This window comes from Crocuta crocuta, unplaced genomic scaffold (assembly GCF_008692635.1).
Source record: "Crocuta crocuta isolate KB4526 unplaced genomic scaffold, BGI_CrCroc_1.0 scaffold561, whole genome shotgun sequence".
Taxonomy (NCBI): Eukaryota; Metazoa; Chordata; class Mammalia; order Carnivora; family Hyaenidae; genus Crocuta; species Crocuta crocuta.
This window is the reverse complement of record NW_027530529.1, coordinates 1012503-1037907: the sequence shown is the minus strand read 5'-3', so window position 1 is coordinate 1037907 and position 25405 is coordinate 1012503. Positions and strand designations below refer to the sequence as shown.

The 25405-nt window shown below is 38.0% G+C and overlaps 1 protein-coding gene across 2 annotated transcripts in view; it reads left to right on the top strand.

The window, feature by feature from the left end:
* INTS4 (integrator complex subunit 4) overlaps window positions 1-25405 on the top strand; it is a 116613-nt gene that overhangs the window by 20777 nt on the left and 70431 nt on the right. For both annotated transcript variants that reach the window (XM_077767537.1, XM_077767538.1), the window contains exons 3-5: window positions 1269-1386; window positions 7941-8047; window positions 24951-25136. In XM_077767537.1, coding sequence (XP_077623663.1) covers window positions 1269-1386; window positions 7941-8047; window positions 24951-25136 — 411 coding nt within the window. The remainder of the gene's footprint in view (window positions 1-1268; window positions 1387-7940; window positions 8048-24950; window positions 25137-25405) is intronic.

Below are 25405 nucleotides of genomic sequence, written 5' to 3'. Positions count from 1 at the left end.
TCACAGAGGTTCAGTTCAGGTCTTATTACTCTCCACATGAAGGACTGATGGTCGGGGAGAGGAAGGCAGGACACCAATATCTGACTGCCTCCTCTGTGTCACTCCTGTGCTAGTCATTTCCTTTGGGTGCCTTCTGAGGTTGTTCACAGGCAAGCCTTAGAGAGGTTAATTAGCCTGTTCAAGACAGAGCTTATGTGTCAAGGTTTCAGACTTAGATTTGGCCAGTTCCAAATTCCTTTCTCTTCCCCACGGTTAAGTTCCCAAGAAAATGACTTTCCCAAGGTTATATCCATGGTAAGTGACATGCCAGGATTCTAGGTCCTCTGACTCCATGCCTGTTGCTTCTCCCACTTCAGACCTCCTTGTTGTGCTTTGTCACTTCCTTAGAAACTATAGATGGGAGGTGGGAAGTTGGTCTTATCTAGAAGGCACTTCATCTTTTGAGTGTACATTTAAGTAATTTTGTCTTTGGTATAGAAACATGATGACCTAATTTTACCATTGGTGAGGTACTTTTTGTCCCCATTTCATGTTTATATATGTTCAATACATATATTTATGTGTGTGTATATATATATACGTATACACACACACGTCTCCATAGTGCCACATATTGTGCTACGTAATGAACAAAAAGACATGTTTCTTTTTGACTTTGGGGGGAAATTGCTCATTGTAGAAATCCCGGTGCAGGTTAGAGACCACCTCCCAGTATCGTGGCTAAAAGGGCCAGACTAATTTCTTAGTCTCCCTTGCACCTGGGGTCCAGGCACAAATCCTAGACCCCAACAATTAGATTGACCTGCCTCAGACTTCTAATCAGGATCTGGAGGTTCAAAAGAGCAGGTAGGGTGAGAGATTCTCTTTGATGCAGCAGTGGCTGCAGCACCCAGGTTTCAGGGCCTCTGAGAGCAGTGGTGCTGGCACCACTGGGTACCCAGTGCTGGCGGGAGTGGTGGTGTAAGTTGTTGTACTTCATGTCTGATGTAGCTGCACAGTGGAGGAAGGGCACTTTTAGTCCCAAAAGCATGTTTCTGGTGGGAAGGTAATGATATCAGGAGGGCATAAAAAAAATCCCTATTCACTTTACAGTATTTAGTTGTAACATAGTGTTTTGAGAAAAGCTCTCTCACCTGAAGTTTATAAAGTTAATTTTCAGAAATAAAGCTTTACGATACTTGGATCATTGAATTTCTTTTGAGGTGTTTCTGTCTGTTGGTTAGCTGAGACTAGAGTATCAAGGTTGACAACAGCTGCTTTTGTTCCAGGAGAATGATCCATCTGTAAGACTGAAAATTGCATCGTTGTTGGGTTTATTATCGAAGACTGCAGGATTTTCACCAGACTGCATTATGGATGATGCCATTAACATCCTGCAGAATGAAAGTAAGTTGCAGTTTAAAAGCTATATAATCAGTGCAGAAGCCTTTAATTCTGTTTGTATACAATTTAGGATGAGGTTTTCTTGTGTTGGTTGTTAATGAAAAGGAATTTGGGCTCCTTGGTGGAGCACCCCGATTCTTGGTTTCAACTTGGGTCGTGATCTCACATGTGGGCTCAAGCCCTGCGTTGGGCTCTGTCATAGTGCAGAGCCTGCTTGGGATCCCCTCTCTCTCTCTCTCTACCTCTCCCCTGCTCTCTCTCTCTTGGTTGCGCTCTCAAAAATAAACTAAAACAAAAAAAAGTTAAAAAAAAGAAATTTGAGGGACACCTGGATGGCTCAGTCAGTTAAGCGTCTGACTTCGGCTCAGGTCATGATCTCACGGTTCATGGGTTCAGGCCCCGCGTCGGGCTCTGTGCTGACAGCTCAGAGCCTGGAGCCTGTTTCAGATTCTGTGTCTCCCTCTCTCTCTGACCCTCCCCTGCTCATGCTGTCTCTCTCTCTCTCACTCTCTTTCAGAAATAAATAAAACATTAAAAAATTAAAAAAAGAAGGAATTTAAGGATGATTCAATAAGACATGCATATATATTTACATATATAGAGATAAAATACAGTTTTGTCTCTTAATAGCTGTCATTTATTGACTTTTACCAAGTGCCATATACTTAAGGTAGGTTACATAATGATGGAAGATAGATGTTATTGTCTTTATATTTTAAGTAGGGAAACTGAAGCTCAGGGAAGTTAACTAACTTGTTCACGGTTACATTATATGTGATAAGATGATGTTTTGTATGTGTGTGATGTTCTGTTGACTGTACTAATTCAAACCATGAAAGGTGCGGTCCTGGTCGCGTGGTCTCTCATACTTCAGTTCCTAGAAAAGTGACCTCTAGGTCTCACATGTTATTGCTTCATGTTCGCTTCTCATGTTGCCCACTAAAATTATTCTGCGCATTTAGGTGAAATGGAAAACTATTTCACCTTAAAATTTTTTTTGATTGTCCAGTTTTATTTTTGCATAAGATTCTGTTATAGAGTCATTGCCTTACATGCCTTAATATTTATTTTTAAATTAAATACAAAGGAACCCTTTGCTGCTGTTTTCTGAAAATATTATAATTTTGTTTGAATTGATCATAGTTTCAAAGAATAGTTTTATTTCACTTTTGGGTATACATATTTAGATAAATATGATTTTAAATATCAACATTTAGTTTATAAATGTGAGAGGTTATGAGAGTAATAAAGGGCCAGTGAATTCAGAGACCACCTAAATTCATTTATTGAACAATGTTTAATGATAACAAGTGTCTTACATATGTGGCCCATTGGCTGAAGTTGAGAATGTTTAAAATTTTGTTAGAAATAACTTCATACTGGGGCGCCTGGGTGGCTCAGTTGGTTAAGTGCTGACTTCAGCTGAGGTCATGATCTCACAATTCGTGAGTTCAAGCCTGTGTTGGACTCTGTGCTGACAACTCAGAGCCTGGAGCCTGCTTTTGGATCCTGTGTTTCCCTCTCTCTCTGTCTTTCCCCAGATCACGCTCTGTATCTCTCTCAAAACATAACCATTAAAAAAAAAGGAACTTCATACTAAAATTTTACTTGTTTTGGATTTTGACCCAAGACTTTTAATTCACAGAAAACAAAGACTATACCTTAAAAAAATGTTATTTCCAGATGAGAATGTGTTTTAATGAAATGCTAATATAATGACAATAAAGAAAACATTTAAAAAATACTCCTGTAAAATGTTTTACATATTATCTTTTATTTACATACATTTTATATGATTGTACTTAATTTGTTTTATTATACTCAACATTACATACATTTTGTCCCATGTTTCTATATCATCTTCATAATATTTAAGGTATTGATTAAATACCAACAGTTACAGTACCATGTTTTTAGTTTTTTGCTCTTGTAGATAGTGGTTAAAAAAATCCATTTCTTTTAAAAGCACAAAACAATTACATTGCCTCAGTACCAAAGTATCCTTTTTTCCCCCAGGGAAAGTTCTTATAGAATTTAGCTATATACCTATAAGAATTTCACACTTTAAGATTAGGGATTTTATAGAGTCATATACTTTTTGAGCTATAAATGGCCTTACAGAGATCTTGTATAAATTCCTTCATTTTGCAGGTAGAAACTGAAGTCCCAGAGAGATAAAGTGAGTTGAAATGAGTTCATTTAGCCAAGAGTTGCAGAACTGAGAACTTAAGTGCAGTGATCTTTCTTGTAGACCATGGTTTAACTGAAACACTTTACCTCTAAAATAGAAACATTATAAGAGAGGGTTAATCTGAATGCAAACCTCATCCTATCCTTAGACTCAGGGGCACCTGAGTAGCTCAGTCAGTTAAGGGTCCAGCTTCAGCTCAGATCATGATCTCATGGTTTGTGGGTTAGAGCCCCACATCAGGCTATGGGCAGTTTGTGGGTTCAAGCCCCGCATCAGGCTCTGGACTGGTAGCTGAGTTCAGAGCCTGGAGCCTGCTTTGGATTCTGTGTCCCCTGCTCTCTCTGCCCCTCCCCTGCTCGGTCTCTCTTTCAAAAATAAACATTAAAAAAAAAAAAAAGAGCAACTCAAATTATGTGGTAAACATGGAAATAGCTGTTTTACTTTTTGTTAAATAGTCTAATGTTTCTTACTTAATTGTCTCAAAGAGATTTGATCTAGGTCTTCTCCTGCTTTCCAGTTCCTCGCCTACCTAGATTCATAGTAGAAGATAGAATGGAAGGGACAATAGAGATCTGGTTCAAGCCTTTTATTTCATTGCTGCATGAACTCCAGGGAGGTAAAGTGACTGCTGAAGTCACCTGGTCTAAGCCACAAACTAGAATTAGGTAAGAGTCTTTTAGATTATCAGTCTAGTGTGTGCTTTCAAATCCAAGAGTGTGGGCCACCGTCTGGACCAGAAGCCTTTCATTTCATTCCATCTTACGCATGAGCTCTGCAACTCCTTGTCACACACGGGACTAGGCACTTTGAGGGTGGCAGGTATCTCTGCGTCTCTAGTACATACCATACCAGCAATGAATACACAAAGCTTGCTGTAGAGGAGGTTTAATCAGAATAGTGTGGGAGCAGAAGAGAGGGTGAGGCGAGTGCTGACTGGTAGGGTCCAGAAAGGCTTAATGAAGAGGAATGTTTGGAAAGGCAGGGATGGGGAAGAGTTGTACCAAGAAGAAAGAACATGATGACAAAAGGTAGAGAACTGGGAAAATATGAGATACTTGCAGAGTAAGTTTCTAAATTGTTTCATGAGAGATAAGCAGGGGGTGGAGGGCTTTAGGATGAAAAACGGGTAAAATGTTTAGAAGCCTGAGGGTAGGTAGTCTTGAGTGCTGAGGATTTTGAATGTCACTTTTGTAGGTACTGGGAACCATGTATATAATGTTTTTGGGGGCAAGGGCATGAGGTAATGAAGTCTGGTTTTAGGAAGATAATTTGGTAGCTCTGAGGAATTCGGTTTCATGAACTAGATTGTTTAGGGAAGAGTTGTTGAAGGTTTACTTATTATCTATGTGAAGATAATTACAACCTGCAGTTACAGTGTAGGTCTGGAACTCAGAAGAGAGACTAGAGTTTAAGATTTAGATTAGATTTATGATTTATCAGAAGCAAGAATTAAGCTTAAAAAGGCTTATGTACAAATAAATTAGAGGGTGGTGGGGTAGTGCTGGATATTTCTTCACATCTTTTCTATCTTCTCTAAGTACCATCTTTTCTCTTTGCGGCCTCTTTGATATTGGAGACTTCTTGATGATCTTTGGTTTTGCATTTAAATTTAAGACCAGGTACTGAAAAGCTGATTGGTAGTTCTGTGTGAAGGGACAGGGCTGGTCAATTGGTAGCCTCTGCTCTAGGATGACCTAGAGTTCGTGAGTCTCCTGTTTTCTGCTAGGAGGACAGAGAAATGCCATGATTTTGATGCCGAGGCTGCTGAAGGGGGTTAGGGAGGGGGAGAGGAATGTCTTATTTATCAGTGTGTTACTATCACTTAATCTCCTCTTCACTATGTCTTCTCCCCAGTCCTCACTTGCTTTCCTTTCTGGTCTTATTTCTATATGGAATAAACTTCCCATTTCAGTGGTCACTTGGCTGTGTAGGATAGAGAGGAAGGCAGAGGTCCACCTGCTTCTTACAGAGACCTCAGAGAAATTCCTACCTTATTCCCATTTTTATTTGTGTGTTGTGGTTATTGCTTTAAATCTCCTAATTTTTTAGGGTGATGTAGCTAGAATGTATTTCCTTTATAGTGATATCCCCCTCAGTAGGCATGTACAGTTAAGTTTCTCCATTTGCCAAAGATTTTTCATCTTTGATGCTTTCCATCTCCGAAAAATCTGACTTTTCTCGTGTAGTTATCTTTATTCGCCTGGGGTTTTGTATGTGTGTCTTTATATCTTTTTAATTTCTTTACTCATATTAATGAGGTTTTAGGAAAGAATAATAAAAGATATGTTCAATCTNGGCTCGAACCCACGAACCGCGAGATCATGACCTAAGCAAAAGTCGGACGCTTAACCGACTAAGCCACCCAGGCGCCCCTATATTTAACCAGAAGTCTTACTGAGAGGTTATAGATCCAGTGTCTGTCCTCCCTCCCTGCCTCCCTTCTTTCCTTCCTTCCTTCCTGACTTCCTTCCTTCCTTCCTCCCTCCCTTTTTGTGCAAGTCGGGGAGAGGGCCAGAGGGAGGGAAAGAATCTTAAGCAGGCTCCATACCCAGTGCAGAGCTGAAGCGAGACTGGATCTCACAACTGCGAGATCATGACCTGAGCCAAAATTAAGAGTTGGATGCTTAACAGACTGAGCCACTCAAGTGTCCACCTCAAGTGTTGTGTTTTGCTTTCTTTTTTTCAAGATTTTATTTTTAAGTAATCTCTGCACCTAACATGGGGCTCGAACTCACAACCCTGATATGAAGAGTTGCATGCTCTACCATCTGAGTCAGCCAGGTGCCCTGCCAGTGTTTTCTGATCTTTAGTCATTTTATATGTCATTTACACCATTTTTACATGTTTGTTTCACATTTATACTATGGTTTACTTAATATTTCTCTTAATTGGACAAATTTTTCTTAGTTAAAGAGACTTAATGGTAAAAGGAAATTAGTGTCATGTGNTCCGCGAGATTATGACCTAAGCGAAAGTCGGACGCTTAACCGACTAAGCCACCCAGGTGCCCCAGTAACTGCAATTTTTATTATGTTCATGAAAATATATACATAGTTATTAATGTAAAAATGATTATTTGAATGCCACCTAAAATCCTCGTATACAGCCAGCATTAAAAGAACCATATTTTGGTACTAAAAAGAGAATGTAGACAAAGAAGAGAATCTGGCTGATTGATATTGATTTATTTGGATTTAGGTCTTTGCCTACTCATTAAACATTCATTGAGCATATAATGAGTTGTAACCATTTCAGAGAATGCAAAAATGAATAAGACGGGGGCGCCTGGGTGGCTCAATTGATTAAGCATCCGACTTCGGCTCAGGTCATGATCTCACGGTTCATGGGTTCAAGCCCCGCGTCGGGCTCTGTGTTGACAGCCAGCTCAGAGCCTGGAGTCTGTTTCAGATTCTGTATCTCCCTCTCTCTCTGACCCTCCCCTGCTCATGCTGTCTCTCTCTCTCTCTCAGAAATAAATAAAACATTAAAAAAAAAATTTTTTTTAAATGAATGACATAATCATTGCCCTCAGGGATCTTTCATTCTCTTGGTTTAGTCTGATACAAAAATAAACAAGTAAAGTGTTAGAGCTGATGTGTAGGGTGCAGTGGAAGCACAGAGGAGGAAATAGTTCTCGTTGGGGAAGAAGGAGAAGGTCTGTTAACAGGTGGCACTTCAAGATTAGTAGGTGTTTCCTGGGGATTGGGGTTGAGAATGGAGTTGGGTGTGGGTGGAGGCATTCAAGGAGATTGGCCTGAGCAAAGATAGGGGGACATGAAATCATAAGTAGTTGGATAAAAGGGTGCTAGAGGAGACTTCAAAGAGATGAGGCTAGATAGGCAGGCAGAGCTAGACCTCATGGAAGGACTGGTATGTATGTGTGTATGCCCTGCCCAGGAATTTGGACTTTATCTTGAGGGCAGTGAAAACCCTTGAATTAGTCCTGTAGAGGATTCAAAGGTTTAGACATGATCCCTTTAGGAACTTCGATTTGGTTGAGGGGAATCAAGAATCAAAGAGAGGAACCTAGCTAACAAAAATTTACATTCTTTTTTTTTTTTTTAATTTTTTTTTTTGTTTTATTTATTTATTTCTAGGAGAGAGAAACAGTGTGAGCAGGGGAGGGTCAGAGAGAGAGGGAGGCACAGAATCTGAAACAGGCTCCAGGCTCTGAGCTGGCAGTCAGCACAGAGCCCGACGCGGGGCTCGAACCCACGAACCGCGAGATCATGACCTAAGCGAAAGTCGGACGCTTAACCGACTAAGCCACCCAGGCGCCCCTTACATTCTTTACACAAGTAAATTTAGTTTCTGTAGTGATCACCTTTTGAAATTGTGCAACCCAACTTTGTATCTTCCTTTCTAGAGTCTCATCAAGTCCTAGCCCAACTGTTGGACACTTTGCTTGCAATTGGCACTAAACTCCCAGAGAATCAAGCTATCCAGATGCGATTAGTTGATGTTGCCTGCAAGGTAAGAGAATGATGGGGTTGTACCTTTCTTGAATAGCTTGCAATGCCTGAAGAGGTGGTATGAACTGTAAGATCTGCTTAGCTCCATCCTAAATCTGTAACTGAGGATTGCCAAGAACTCTTTTTAAAAAAATTTTTAAAGAATGTTTATTTTTGAGAGAGAGAGAGACAGAGCATGAGCATGGGAGGGGCAGAGAGAGACAGAGATGCAGAATCCAAAGCAGGCTCCAGACTCTGAGCTTTAGCACAGAGCGCAACGCGGAGCTTGAACTCACAAACCATGAGATCATGACCTGAACTGCAGTTGGACGCTCAACCGACTGGCCACCCAGGTGCCCCTGCCAAGGACCCTTAATGGTTTTATGACCTGCCTCTTTTTTCTGTTTCTTGATGTTGAATTAGGTTAAAGCTGAGTAACTAGTTATGAAATGAACTTCTTCATCCTCCCAAAAGAAATGAAGATTATTATAGTAGCTGCTATGTATACTGTGTCTACTATATGCACTCTGCTTATTATGGTACTTAGTATTCGGCTTTTCATGTGCTCCTCATGGTTCTTTAGGTAATTACTGTTATCCCTGTTTTATAGAGGTGGGAACTGAGGTTTAGGAAGTTTAAGTTGCCTAAGCTTTCACAGCTAGGAAGTTGCAGAACCAGGGTGTAAACTCTAGTTTCTCTGATTCCAAAACCTGTGTTCTTATTATTATGCTTTATTGCCTCAATAAATAGACCAACTACAAAGAAAAACATGTTTGGGAAGATTTTTTAAGGTTTTTTTTTTTAATGTTTGTTTATTTTGAGAGAGAGTGAGTGAGCAGGGGAGGGGCAGAAAAGAGAGGGAGAGAGAGAATCTCAAGCAGGCTTGCCCAGAGACTGATGTGGGGCTTGAACCCATGAACCGTGAGATCATGACCTGAGATGAAACCGACAGTGGGACGCTTAACCGACTGAGCCACCCATGCGCCCCTAGGTTTTTTTCTAACTATAAAAGAAATACATATATGTTGTACCATTTGATTTAATTTGCAACTTTTAATTAGCTGCCTTTTGTACATAACAGCAACTTCTAAACCTTATAAAATTGGTTTTACTTTTTTTTTTTTTAGTTTATTTTGAGAGAGAGAGAGAGAGAAAGAGAGGGAGGGAGGAAGTTGGGGAGGTACAGAGAAAGGGAGAGGGAGAGAGAGAATCCTAAACAGGCCCCACTCTCTCAGTGCAGAGACTGACACAGGGCTTGATCCCATGAACTAGGAGATCATGACCTGAGCTGAAACCTAGAGTCAGATGCTTAATGGACTGAGCCACTCAGGTGCCCCAAATTGGTTTTACTTTAAATCTTCTTGATAAATTTGAGAATATAAGAAGATAAGTGCATTTGAGTTGTGGAATCGTATTACATGCATGGAATTAGAGGACTATATCTGAGGCCCAGGGAGAAGAATGTTTTGTGTATCTTCATAAACAACAGCAAACAAATCCCAAACAGCTCAACAAGTACAATATTAAAAGCCTTAAGTGGAAAAAAGCTAGGGATTGTGTTTTTGATGGAGTAGGTCTCCCACGTGAGGGAACAATGTATCTCTGAGGTTGTGCTTGTGAGAAAAGTGTCCTACTAAGTGGATTGTTGTGCCTGAGGTAACAGTTTTTTAAGTTTGCTTTAAATAAACATTTTATTATAAAAATTTATACTCAAGATTAAAGAAAGAACTACGCTTATAATTCACTCTTCAGAGGTAACCAGCACTGTCTTTTTGGCGTCTTACTTTCTAATTTTTTTCCATATTTAGATCGTTTGCTGTTTTTTTAAACACATAGCTCTAATCATAATTTCTGTACAGTTTTGCACTTTGCTTTTTCACTGACATTATAACAAGTATTTTATATTGTAAATGTTTTGTAAATATTTTCAATGGATGGATGATATCTTGTCCAATAATTAAACCACAGGTTACCTAACCATTCTCCTATTATTGGACATTTATATTGTAACCACTTTTAAATTGTAAATAATACCACAGTGAATATTGTTAGTCTAAAATATTTTTTGTATTTAGTTTTATTTCCTAGACATAGGTTGTCACCTATTAGAGGTGTCACTCTAATGAGTTTTTTTTAAGGCTCTTGATACTTTCTGCCACATTGGTTCCCAAAGTGTTCCAGTTTATTTGAGCACCAGCAGTATATGAGAGTGCCTAATTTTACTGTATCATTCTAGCATTGGATGTTCCTGAATTGTTTTCCCCATTCCCCTTCACCCATTTTGCTCATTCCCCCCACCCCTCCGCTTGGGCAATCATCTGTTTATTATCTGGATGTATTTGTAGATCTGATTCTGCTTTTTACTTGTTTATTTGGTTTTTTAAGATTCCACATGTAAGTGAAGTCATATGGTATTTGTCTTTCTCAGTCTGACTTATATCACTTACCATAATATCTCTAGGTCCATCCATATTGTCTCAACTGGCATGTCGCATGCATCCATTTCTATGGATGCTTAATATTTGTGTGTGTGCGTGTGTGCACACACCACATCTCCCTTATCCATTCATCTATCAGTGGACACTTAGGTTGTTTCCATATCTTGGCTAATGTAAGCAATGCTGTAGTTAACATAGGAGAGCATGAATTCGTGTTTTTGTTTTCTTTGGGTGAATACCCAGTAGTAGAATTACTGGATTGTGTGGTATTTCTATTTTTATTTTTTTGAGTCGCTTCCATACTGTTTCTACAGTGGTGATACCAATTTGCATTCCCACCAACAGTGTATGATTCACGTCCTTGTCAACACTTGTTATTTTTTATGTTTTTTATTTTAACCATCCCAGCAGGTTCAAGGTTTTGATGTGCATTTCCTTGATGATTAGTGATGTTGAACACCTTTTCATTTATCTGTTGGGCATCAGTATGTCTGGAAAAATGTCTATTCAGATCCTCTGCCCAGTTTTTAATTGGGTTGATTTTTGGTATTGAGTTGTGGAAGTACTTTATGTATTTTGGATAATAACCCCTTATTGGATATACCATTTGCAAATATCATCTCTCAGTAGGTTGCCTGATGGTTTTGTTTGATGGTTTCCTTTGCTGTGGGAAGTTTTTATTTTGATACGTTGCCTATGGTTTTGTTTTTTTACTTTTGTCTTTAGGAGACCTATCTAAGAGAAATTTTGCTATGGCCCATGTCAGAGAGATTACTGCCTTTCTTCTAGGATATTTATGGTTTTAGGTCTCGTTTGGGTCTTTAATCCGGTTTGAGTTTATTTTTGTGTATGGTATTAGAAAGTGGTCCAGTTTCATTCTTTTGCGTGTAGCTGCTCAGTCTTTCCAGGATCATTTATTAAAGATATTTTCCCCATTGTATAGTCCACAATATGTCTATGTTATCCAAAGTGATCTACAGATTTGGTGCAATCTCTATCAAAATACCAATAGCATTTTTCACAGAACAAGTAATACTAAAAATTGCATAGAACTACAAAAGACTCTGAATGCATCTTAAAGAAAAAACAAAGCTGGAGGTATCACAATTTCAGATTTCAAAATATACTACAAAGCTTTAATAATCAAAACAGTATGATACTGGCACAAAAAAGGACCCCTCATCGGTGGAACAGAATAGAAAGCCCAGAAATAAACCCACAAATATATGGTCAGTTAATCTATGACATGACAAAGGAGGCTTGGGTATTAATGTTTTAAAATAGAAGATAAACCTGTTAATCTGGTAGGAGGCAAGTGGTGATTTTTTTTCCCAGTTATTCTTTTTTTAAATATTTATTTTTGAGAGAGAGAGAGACAGACCCAACCAGGCTCTGTGCATTCAGCATAGAGCCTGAAATGGGGCTCAAACCCATGAACCATGAGACATGACCTGAGCAGAAACCAAGAGTCAGATGCCTAACTGACTGAGCCACCAGGCAACACCCTTTTGTTTTCTTTAAAAAGGTTATTAGTGAGGCTTCATATTTGTTTTTCATTGTTTTTCTCTCTTGAGAATGAACTTTTCATGTTCTTTGCTAGTTTCTCATGTGGGTTTTTGTATGAAGAATGTAGTGGCTCATAATGGAGTAAAAATTTGATCCATTCGAACATGGTAGATCTGTCAAACTCAAGTAAATAAAGACTTCCTATGATGCATAGCTACAGTTACTATTTATATTGTCTAATGCCATTTTGTCTGCGATTTTGTCATACAGTGTACTTTGATATAGTCACATATATATGTGCTTTATATTCATATATAATATCTTTCACCTTTTTAATAGAAGTAATATAAAGTATTTTCTCCAACCACAGTGGAATAAATTAGAAATCAGTAACAGAAAGAAATTTGGGAAACTCCTAAATACGTGGAAATTAAACAGTGTACTCCTATATCACCAATCGGTCAAAGAAGAAATCAAAGGGGAAATTAGAAATAACTTTGAGATGAATGAAAATGCGACATATCACAACTTATGGGACGCAGCTAAAGCAGTCTTAGAAATTCATATCTCTAAGTGCCTGTAGTAAAAAAGTTGAGAGATCTCAAGTCAGTAACCTAACCTTCCACTAGAAGGACACTAGAAAAGGAAAAGTGCACTAAATATAAAGCATGCAGATGGAGGGAAGTGTGAAAGATTAGAGTGGAAATTAATGAAATAGAGAATAGAAAAACAATAGTAAAAAATCAACGAAACCAAAAGCTTGTTTTTTGAAAATACCAACAAAAACCGACAAACCTTTAGTTATATTGATCAGGAAAGAAAGAAGACTTGGGGCACCTGGGTGGCTCAGTCAGTTTAAACATCCCACTCTTGATTTTGGTTCATGTCATGATCTCATGGTTGTGAGTTTGACCCCTGCATCAGGCTCTGTGCCGATAGTGTGGAGCTTGCTTGGGATTTGCTCTTCCTCTCTCTGCCTCTCCCTCATTTGCGTTGTCTTTCTCTCTCTCTCTCAAAATAAATAAATTTTAAAAAAGAGAAGATTCAAATTACTAGAATCAGAAAAGAGAGGACATTACTACCACTCTGATAGAAATTAAAAGGATTATAAAAGAATACTATGAATAACTATGTGCCAATAAAATAGATAACTTAGATGAAATGGACAAATTTCTACAAAGATGGATTGCCAAAACTGACTCAAGAAGAAAAATCTGAGTAGACCTATAACAAGTAAAGATATTAAATTTGTGATGAAAAAAACAGAAACCTACTCACACACAGATGACTTCATATCAGACATTTAAACATTAGTTTTTTAGGGGTGGCTGAGTGTCTTAGTTGGTTAAATGTCTGACTTTTGACTGGTTCAGGTAATGGTCTCATAGTTGGTGAGATCAGGCTCTGACCGACAGTGTGGAACCTTCTTGGGATTCAGTCTCTCTCTCTGTTCCTCCCCTGCTCATGCATGTGTGCACTGTCAAATAAACTTAAAAAAAAAAAAAACCACACCAGTTTCAGAAACTTCCCACAAAATAGTAATGAACATTTCCCAACTCATTCTGTGGGGTTAGTGTAAGCCTAATACCAAAACCAAAGAAAGACCTCACTAAAAAAAGCAAACTCAAGACCAGTGTCTTTTATGAATATGGATGCAAAAATCTTTAACAAAATGCTAGCAAATCAAATTCAGCTATGTGGATAGGATTATACACCATCACCAAATGGGATTTTTAAAAATTTTTTTATTNTGTAATTGATTTCAAGTTTCAAAGCATTATGATCTGACAGTGTGCATGGTATGATCTCAGTTCTTTTATATTTATTGAGGGCTGCTTTATGTCCCAGTATGTGATCTGTCTTAGAGAACGTGCCATGCACACTTGAGAAGAAAGTAAATTCCCTGGCCTCAGGATGTAAAGTCCAAATGGGATTTATTCCAGGAATGCAAGTTGGTTCAACATCTGAAAATAATTTAATGTAGTACCATAAAAAAAAGAGTAAAGGACAAAACTCCATGATCATCTCAATAGATTTAGGAAAGTGCTTGACAAAATCCAATATTATTTCATTATAAAGAACACTTAAAAAAAAAACCTGGGAATAGAATAGAACTACTTCAGCCTGATAGAAGGCATCTGTGAAAAACTGACTGCTAACATACTAATGGTGAGAGGTTATATGCTTTCCTCACCCAAGGTCAGGAACAAAACAACTTTGTTCTTATGTCTTGTGTCTATTCTATATCGTGCTAGAGGTTTGCCCGGGCACTCAGGCAAGAAAAAGAAATAAGAGGCATCCATCTTGGAAAGGAAGAAGTAAAATGATCCCTGTCTATTCATATGACATGATCTTACATATAAAAAATCCTAAGGAATCCGTTAAAAAACTATTAGAAGTGATAAATAAATTCACGAAGGTTGCAGGATACAATATCAGTGTACAAAAAAATCAATTGTATTTCTGCGTATTTGCAGTGAGCAATATGAAAATGAAATTAAGAAAACAATCTATTTATAAAACCATCAAAACTAATATACTAATACATTTAACAAAAGAAGTACAAAACTTGTTCTTGAAAACTATATGGATTTTCAAAGGGAACCAAAGTAGCCAAAACAGTCTTGGAAAAGTACAGCAAAGTAATAGGTACACTAGCAGATTTCAAAACCGCATAGCCACCATGAGGTATTTTATTTTGGCAGCCCATGTAGATTATGACAGTTATATACCTAGAAAGAGAATCCTGGATCATATTGTAATTCTGTTTTTGGTTTTTTGAAGAATTCCCATACTTTCTTTCATGGTGGCTGTACTGTTTTACTTTATCACCAGCAGTGCACAGGGTTCCAGTTTCTCCACCTCCTTGCCAATTTCCTTCCTTCCTTCCTTTCGCAAAAGCCATGCCAATGGGTATGAAGTGGTATCTCATTGTGGTTTTGATTTGCTTTTCTATAATGGTTAGTGATTAGTTATTGTAAGCATCCTTTCATTTGCTTATTGACCATCTATATATCTTCCTTGGAGAAATGAAATTTCAGCCTTTAAGGAACTCATGAGGCAGTAGTCAGGGTTAGAAAAGATATTCTAGAAGTAGTATGGAGGTTCCTCAAAAAAATTAAAAATAGAAGAGCCATAGAATCCAGTAATTTCAATATTGGATATTTACCCAAAGAAAACAAAAATACTATTTCGAAAAGATATATGTTCCCCTGTGTTTATTGTAGTATTATTTACAATAACCAAAATATGAAAGCAATCTAAGTGTCCATTGATAAGTGAATGGATAAAGGGAATATGGTGTGTATATACAATGGAATATTACTCAGCCATAGAAATGTTAGGATCTTGCCATTCACAATAACACAGGTGGATCTAGAAGGTGCTATGCTAAATGAAGTAAGTTGGCTGAGAAAGACAAATACAATATGATTTCACTCATTTGTCGGGGAAAAAAAGACAAATGAACAAACAAAGCAGAAACAGACCTATAAATACAGAGAACATGGTGGTTGTAGGAGGGTGGGGGCTGGAGGGATGAGCAAAATGGCTGAAGAGGAGTGGAAGGGACAGGCTTCCAGTTACGGCACAGGTAAGTCACAGGGATGGAAGGTACAGCATAGGGAATATAGTCAGCGGTATTGTAATAGCACTATGATGACAGATGGTATACATGTGAGCATAGCATAATGTATAGAGTTGCTCAAGCACTGTACGTTATAGAGTTGCTCAGTCACTATACATGTATGTATAGAGTTGTTCAGGTTGTACACCTGAAACTAATAACGTGTGTCAACCATACTTAAATTAAAAAAGAAAAAGAATGGGTGCCCCTGGTGGCTCAGTCGATGAAGTGTGCTACTCTTGATTTAGGCTCAGGTTATGATCTCACTGTGAGATCAAGTCAGGCTCTAAGCTGACAACACAGAGCCTGCTTGGAATTCTCCCTCTCCCTCTTTCTGCCCCTCCCCTGCTCATGCTTTCTCTCTTTCTCTCACAAAAATAATAAATAAACATTTGAAAACAAAAAATTAAAGGGATCTTGAGACCAAAAACCATTTAGGAATCATCAGGGTAAATGCAAGGTCTTGTAGGTCTTGTTGAGAAGCCATTAAAGTGTTTTGGGTAGACAGTGGGGGAGAGAGGTGACTTCAGATTTGCATTTCATAAAGAATTTTTTTGTGTTATAGAGAGCTCCTTGGAGAAGAGGCCAGTATTGCCAAGGAGAGATGAGTCAGGATGTATTATATCCTAATTCAGAGATTATAGTAATTTGGATTAAAGTGATGGAAAGATGGAAAGATACGGATAGTTTTGAGAAATATTTAGATTGAGGAGATTTAGTGATTGAGGAAGGGTTGAAGGTGAAGGGAATTATTCAAGATGATTCCTAGGTTTCTGGTTTATGTGCCAGATTAAATGCTGGTGCCTCTCACTGAGAAAAGAATTCTGGGAAAGCATTGGATTGGGACCAAATCCAAACACCTCACCAATTTAAAACTTAATCCCCTAATGATAAAAATAATGTAGAGGATTTCCATATATCCTTCTCCACGATTCACCAATAGTTAACATTTTCTCACATATACTTTATCACTATTGCTTTGTATCTACATGTTATTTTTTCCTGAACCATTTAACAGTAAATTGCAGTTAAAAACCCGTTTCCACTAAAGTAATATTTAAATACTTATGTGTGTTTCTTAAGAAGGCTATAATTTTTATAAACGCAATGCAACTCTGAAAATCAGGAGATCGAACTTTGATGTAGTACTAATACTAATCTTAACCTTTATTCAAATTCTATCTATTGTCCCAGTATTATCCTTTATATAAAGTTTTCTTTTCTAGTCCAGGATCCCATAATGCATTTAGTTTTCATGCCTCTTCTTTAATTTGGAAAGGTCCCTTAGCTTACATCTTTCATGACCTTGACATTTTTGAAGAATATAGGCCATTTACTATAGAATGTGTTTCAGTCTGTATTTGTCTGATATTTCCTCTGTTTAGATTCACGTTATGCATTTGGGCAGGGATACCACAGAAATAATATTTGTCTTCCTTGGTTTTTCATATTATGAGGCACAGATGAGGTTTGACTCATTGTTGATGTTAGCTTTGGTACTTGGTTAAGGTAGTGACTTCCAGGTTTTTTGTTGTAGAGTTAATGATTTTTTTCTGTGATTAATAAGTGATTTCTGGGAGATACTTTGAGATTATGTAAATATCTCCTTCCCCATCATATTTTTACTCTATATTTTAGTGACTATTAATAAATATTGCAGAGTCCGTTCTTTGGTCATTGCAAAACTGTGATTTTTCTAACGTTTATTTCTTCTCTGTTTATTAGTTGGCATTCTGCTGTACATAAAGCTTTCCCTCCCTTTCCTGTCTCTCTCTCTCTCATTTTATTGAATATATTATGATCTATTCCTATCACTATTATTTTTTGAAGTTCAAATTGCTCTTTATATGTCTTTCAAATATAAGGTTATATGTCTTTCAAATATAAGGTATGAATCTGCTGTATTTTTTGTTTCACAGTAGGAAGACTGTTGTGCCTTCAGGTACTCTTAACTCTTAAATGTTCATCTCATTTTATCCTGTCAATAACCCTTTGAGGGTTATTGTACAGTTAATTCTCATTTGAGGTACATTGTATAATTAATCCTTACTTGAGAGAAGAAAAGATTTGGCGGACAGATTTGGCTAGGGAATTAATATTCTTTTTATAAGTAGCATCTGTACAACTGAAATTGGAGATATTCTGCTTTGCTTCCTATCTGTGAAGATTTTTCCAGCTGGACAAATATATCTTGTCATTTTTTCATATAAAGCTTTCTTAGAACCTAGTTTTAATTCTTGTTTGTCTCCATCTCACTTTCTCTTCCAGTCTCTCTGTTTCTTTAATTCTATGGCAAAAGTACATTAAATTCTTAAGGCAGCAGACAAAACCATACAGCATTTTAACATTTATAAAATAGTATTCGAACCACTATTACGTGTAGTTTGTTAGGAGAAGGTATCTGTTAAAATTATTTGCATACAGGGGCACCTGGCCAGCTCAGTGGAGTGTGTGACTCTTGATCTTGGGGTCACAGGTTCAAGCCTTCATGTTGGGTGTAGAGATCACTTAAAAACAAAATCTTTAAAAAATCATTTGCGTACAAAGTACACTGAATTTTTGTCTGTGCGTAAACAGAATCCATATTGAAACCGAATGAATCAGTAAGTTATTTTTGTCTTAAGAAACTTCATTCTTAGATTTTCTTGGTATGCTAACCATTGATTCTTTTTTCCCCTACAGCAATAGTTTTAATTCGTTTAGCCTGTCTTTGACACGGATTACTCCCGTTATTGGGGATGTGGTTTGCTTACTCATTCCATTAATATAAAAATGATGTCACTATAGCGGCCTGGGTATAACACCAAAATAGCATCATCTGCAGAGCAGACATACTAGGCAGCTGTTAGTGATGATGGTGTGATGCAAGTAGTGACCTGTATGGGAAGGACCTGACAACTGTAATTACTGCCCTGAGGGTGTGATTTAGACTTCCCCTCTCTTTCGGCCTAACCTTCATTTTGCAGTAATAGGCTGGTTATACTGCATTGTTGCCTGGTTACCTTAATAGAAGCTGGAAGGTTCAGTTTCTTGTTTGAAAATTGAATGAAGTGTTTGTAACAGAGGAAGCAACCTTCAGTGGCTGGTGGTTCAGTTAACAGTTTAGTTATGAGAAATGAGGTTTTCCTACTAAAATAGTTTGTTAAAAATTGTCCTGCTCTATTAACTGACAGTCATTGTCAGCTTCATATCTGTAAGTTTCTCTTAACTTCTCAGTTTCACTGTCTTATTTTGATTGATAGTTTTGAGCTCTTACTATATAAGAGGCCTTTTGAGGACTTGAGGGTATGTTTCACGTATCTGCAACCTAAATAACTTGGAGGCAAGAATTAACTCTGAGCCAAAATGTTGGAGTGAACCATTTTTATAATAAGAAGTTCCATATCTGAGAGACCCACCCTCAGCATAGTGGCTTTTTCATCATGTTTCCTTTGTTTTCTTCTCCAAGGAAGCCTTTCTGCCCATCCCATGTTCACATAGTACATAGCTTCTCACCAAGCCTGGGTTTCCACTTAATTCAGGAATCTTCTTCTGGAGCATTCTGATGTGAGCATTAACAGGTGCTCACTACCTTTCATGACGTCGAGTGCCCTGTTAGACAGCCATTGCTAGAAAGTTCATGCTTGTGTGTTCCCGATCAGTAGACCTATTTCATCGGGGTGCCCACTCTTACCTCTGACACTTCACCATTTTCTGTTCTTTGCTGTCACTTGCCCTTTTTTTCCCTACCTGTTCTCCTCTTCTTAAGTAGGTTTGTTTGTTTTTAAGTACATGCTAAGTGCTAGGCACTATACTAGGCACTTGTACTTATTGAATGTCTATTATATCCCAGACACTATTAGCTAATTTTACATATAGTAATTCCTACATGAGTTCATTTAGTATACTCACCACAAAACTTCATGGTAGGGATCTTATTCCTCTTTTTACAAAATAAGGATTTCTAAAGACTTGTGGGATTTAGTGAAGATCACAAAGATACTAAGTGTTGGGGCAAGCAGTCAAATAGGTCAGTCTGATTGCAGTCCATGCTCATTCAGCTTTGCTACTTTGCCTCTCAGACAAGAAGTGAAACAATTTATGGAATCTACTTTGTCTGCAAGGTTTCCTTTTTTTTTTTTTTTTAATTTTTTTTAATGTTTTATTTATTTCTAGGAGAGAGAGAGAGACAGCATGAGCAGGGGAGGGTCAGAGAGAGAGGGAGTCACAGACTGAAACAGGCTCCAGGCTCTGAGCTGGCAGTCAGCACAGAGCCTGACGCGGGGCTTGAACCCACAAACTGCGAGATCATGACCTAAGCGAAAGTCGGACGCTTAACCGACTAAGCCACCCAGGCGCCCCTGTCTGCAAGGTTTCCTATACTTCCCGGAGGCATTTCTCTGAACCTTTTTGGGTGTGGTTCAGCTATTGCTGCCTCTTTCTTTTTGTGGTCTTAAAATACTCTTATGGATAATGTAATTCCTTCCTTCCTTTTGTCTTTGTCTTATTTATTTAAAAAAATTTTTTTAATGTTTATTTTTGAGAGAGAGATAGAGCACGAGTTGGGGAGGGGCAGAGAGAGAGGGAGACACAGAATCCGAAGCAAGCTCCAGGCTCTGAGCTGTAAGCAGAGTCTGACGCGGGGCTTGAACCCACAAACCATGAGATCATGATCTGAGCCAAAGATGGACACTTAATTGACTTAGCCCCCCAGGTGCCCCTGATTTTAGTTTTAAATAATCTCTACACCCAGCATGGGGCTTAAACTTACAACCCTGAGATCAAAAGTTGTCGGCTCACCAGCTGAGCCAGCCAGGCACTCCTACTTTTCTAATGTTTATGAAACAGTATGATTATTTTCTTTTTTCTTTTGTGTAGACAGTTCAATTATTTTTAAAGTCTCAAACTTGTGGGTAAATTACAAGTGTAGTAATAGAGAGCTTTCTTTTCTTGTGAACCAGGTTAGAATAAGTTGCCCATTTGTTCTGCATGAATACTTCCAGTGTGTGTTTTCCATAAACAAAGATATTTGCCTACAAAACCTCAATATGACCGTCAAAATCAAGACATCAACACCAGCATATGCCTCTTTTTAATTCTCACACATCATTCATGTTTCACTATTTGTTTCAGTCATGTCCCTTATTGGAAGAGGATCCAGTTCAGAATCACGTGTTACGTTTTAGTCTGCATACTTCATTAGTCTTCAATCTAGTATAAATTCCTCAGTCTTTACATGATTTTATGATGTTGACATTTTTGAAAATTATACAATAGGTCTTTCTTAGAACCTTCCTGAATTAGGGTTTATCTGATATTTCCTCATAATTAGAATCAAGTTTTCCTCCTTTGCTAAGAATATCACAGACAAGGGGCACCTCAGTGGCTCAGTCAGTTAAGTGTCTAACTCCTGATTTCCACTCAGGTCGTGATCTCATGATCGTAAGAGCTCTGCACTGGGTGCGGAGCCTGCTTAAGATNATGTTTTCTCTTTCAAAAAAAAAGTGTGTGTATATATCAGAGGGGGCGCCTGGTTGGCTTAGTCAGTTGAGCATCCAACTTCAGCTCAAGTCATGATCTCAGGGTTCATGGGTTTGAGCCCCCAGGGCTTATTTCAGATTCTGTGTCTTTCTCTCTCTCTGCCCCTCCCCTACTCACACTGTCTCTCTCTCTCTCAAAAATAAATAAACATTTAAAAAAAAATCACAGAAATGATACTCTTCTTATTGCATCCTGTTAAGTGCTACACCATTTTGATTTGTCCCATTACTAATGATGTTTACTTTGATCACTTGGTTAAGATAGTCTGTCACACTGTTTCCCTATAAAGTGACTCTTTCCTTTTGAAATGAATAAGTATTTTGTGGGGTGGCACTTTGAGACTATAAATATTCTTTTTTTAAATTTTTTAAATTTTTTATTTATTTCTGAGAGAGAGACAGCATTAGCAGGGGAGGGTCAGAGAGAGAGGGAGATAAAGAATCCGAAGACAGGCTCCAGGCCCTGAGTTAGCTGTCAGCAGAGACCGACGCGGGGCTCAAACCCATGAACCGTGAGATCATGACCTGAACCGACTGAGCCACCCAGGCTCCCTGAGACTATATAAATATTCTCTCATCAGACTTTCAATTTGTGTGTATCAGTTACGGACTCAGATTACTTGTTGAATGAATGATAGTCTGTTATTATAATTATTCATCTTGATGTTCAGATTTCCTGATTTGGCCAAGTGGGAGCCCTTTTAAGCTGGCTTCTATGTTCTTTTGACTTCTCTTTGTCTTTGAATACCTCTTTTCCTTTTGGCACAACAAAATAATCCAAGCTCATCTTGTACTTTCTCTATCATAGCCCTGGAATCAGCTATGATATATTTACTTATTGGATACATCTTTCTGTTTCTTCAGTTGTGTGTGTGGGTATTACTTATACAAACTATTGGCAGCCTAGTTAGCTAATAATAAGAATTGGTTATTGATTTAGGAACAGTATGTTTATCATACAGTAATTACAAACCTGAGTGATTCTTCATGCTGGAGACTGCTGGTACTTGGGAGTAATATATGTAAGGAAAACAGGTATTGTGGAGCTTTGTAAATATTTAAAGTACAGATGCTCAACTCTGAACATAGCACAGTTTTGAAAATCATGACGTTATTGATGCAGCAGAGTAGGGGAAAAGAGCTCTGGATTGAGTGGGTGTCAGGAGTGTTCATATTAGCTCTTCTACTAAATTATCAGTGTTTTTTAGACATATCACTTAATCCTTATGGTCCTGAAAATAGGGGATTGGCAGATTAAGGCAGGAGAAGAGAAATGGGTGATTATTGAGGGCACTTCCAGAGACTGTTGTGACTTCAGTGATTTTATTTACGGATAGAAAAACCTGAAAAATTTGAACTTGAAGGGAATATCTAATACTTGTTTTGTATTAACATTTGTATATTATGCAGATAGCTTATTTTAGTAGCATTGGACTAGATATAGCTGTTATGTCCATTAAAAATACTGGTGAGAAGACATCCATATGGCTAACAAGACACATGAAAAAATGCTCAACATCACTCATCATCAGGGAAACACATATCAAAACCACAATGAGACACCACCTCACACCCATCAGAATGGCTAACATCAGATGTTGGCAAGGATGTGGAGAAAGAGGATTGCTTTTGCACTGCTGGTGGGAATGCAAACTGGTGCAGCCACTCTGGAAAACAGTATGGAGCTTCCTCAGAAAATTAAAAAGAGGACTACCCTACGACCCAGCAGTTGCACTAGTAGGTATTTATCCAAAGGATACAGGTGTGCTGTTTCAAAAGAAAACATGCACCCCATTGTTTATAGCAGCACCACCTATCGACAATAGCCAAAGAATGGAAAGAGCCCAGATGTCCATCGACAGATGAATGGATAAAGAAGATGTGGTGTATATATATATATATATATACACACACACACACACACACACACAGACACAATGGAGTATTACTTGGCAATCAAAAAGAATGAAATCTTGCCATTTGCAATGACATGGATAGAACTAGAGTGTATTATGCTAAGTGAAATTAGCTAGATAAAGACAAATATATGACTTCACTCATATGTGGAATTTAAGATACAAAACAGAGGAACATAAGAGAAGGGAAGCAAAAATAATATAAAAACAGAGAGAGGGACAAAACCTAAGAGACTTAAATATACAGAACAAACACAGGGTTGCTGGAGGGGCTGTGGGTGGGGGGATGGGCTAAATGGGCAAGAAGCATTAAGGAGGACACTTTTTGGGATGATACCTAGGGGATGAATCACTGGATTCTACTCTTGAAATCATTATTGCATTAATATGCTAACTAGGATGTAGATTAAAAGTAAAAAAATAAAAAAGTAAAAAAAAAAGTAAAATTTAAAAGTATTTAAAATTTAAAAGTATTTAAAAAATACTGGGATAAGAGCTAACATGAAAAAGATTGACAGTACTTAAGTGTTGACAAGGATGTGGCACAACTGGAACACCAAGTGTCACTGATAGAAGTATAAATTAGTTAAATTAGTACAACTGCTTTGGAAAACTATTTGGCAGTGTCTTATTAAGCTGACCATATACATGTCTTGTGACCCATCAATTCCATTCCTAAGTATATATCCAACAGAAGCCACGTTCAAGCTATCACAGTCATGGTAGCATTATTTAGAATAGCCAAAAACTGTATGGGAAAGGATAAGTGGATTGTGGTGTACTGATAAATGGAATATATATGGTAATGAAAATGAATGAACCATTGCCATATGTCATACTATGGCTTAATCTTACAAACATAATATTAAGCAAGAGAGGTCACACACTGCTTGATATTACAAAGTATAAAAATGGGCAAAATAGGGCACCTGGGTGGCTCAGTTGGTTGAGCAACCAACTCTTGATTTTGACTTGGTTCATAATCCCAGGGTTGTGGGATTGAGTCCCTATGTCAGGTTGAGCATGGAGTCTGCTTAAGATTCTGATTTTCTCTCTCTCTCTCTCTCTCTCTCTCCCTTTCTCCCCTTAGCCTTCCTCTCCCTCTCTTCTTGTCTATACCTCTCCCCCACTTATACTTTCTCTAAAATTCTAATAAAAAAATTGGCCAGATAAATCTAGGTGTTAGAAGTCAAGATATTGGCTAATTTTGATGGTGGTAGAGTAGTTCATGGGGAGGGGAACAAGAGAGGTTTCTGGGGTGTTGGTCATGTTCTGTTTCTTTATCTGGGCACTTTTTTATGTGTATATTCATTTGGTGAAAACTCATGGAACTGTATACTTAAACTCTGAATTTTTCTGTATGGATGTTAAAAGTTTTAAAAATTTATAAATTTTTTGTTTTGTCTTTAGATTTGATAGCAAATAAAATGCAGTTCAGGGGCTTTATTTATTTATGTATTTAAAAGTTTATTTGAGAGAGACAGAAACTGCACAAGCAGGGAAGGGGCAGAGAGAGAGGGAGAGAGAATCCCAAGTAGGCTCCGTACTGCCAGCGCAGTGCCCCAGGTGGAGGTTGAACTCATGAAACTGAGACTATGACTTGAGGCAAAACCAAGAGTTGTACGTTTAACCAGTTGAGCCACCCAGATGCCCCTAGGGGCCATTTTTAAAGTACCTTCTCTTTATAAAGCAAAGTGCTAGCTGTTGGGAATACAGTGATGATCAGACGGGAATCTTATTTTCTAAGGACTCTCCGTTCTTTTGGAAGATACATACTCAAGTAACATGATATTAGAGGGACTGGTGAGAATGTTGTGTTTGAAGTTATTCCTAAAGCTGATATAATGCTTTTGTTTCTGGTTTTTTATTTATTTTAAGCTATCTCAATCGTGTCCTTTTGTTCTCTCTTTTCTTTTCACAGCATCTCACAGATACCTCCCATGGTGTAAGAAATAAATGCCTGCAATTACTTGGCAATCTTGGCTCTTTGGAGAAAAGTGTCACAAAAGATGGAGAAGGCCTAGCTGTCAGAGATGTCCAGAAGATTATAGGGGATTACTTCAGTGACCAAGACCCACGAGTCAGGACAGCAGCTATAAAAGCCATGGTAAACATGATCATGGAAATCAAAGGGTGACAGTTTGGTTTGTTTGTTTCATTAAAAAAAATTTTTTTTTAATGTTTATTTTTGAGAGGAGAGACAGAGAGACAGAGAGAGTGTGTGACTAGGGGAGGGGCAGAGAGAGAGGGAGACACAGAATCCTAAGTGGGCTGTAGTATCTGAGCTATCAGCACAGAGCCTGCGGACCGTGGGATTATGACCTGAGACAAAGGTGGATGCTTCACTGACTGAGCCACCCAGGTGTCCTTCATTTT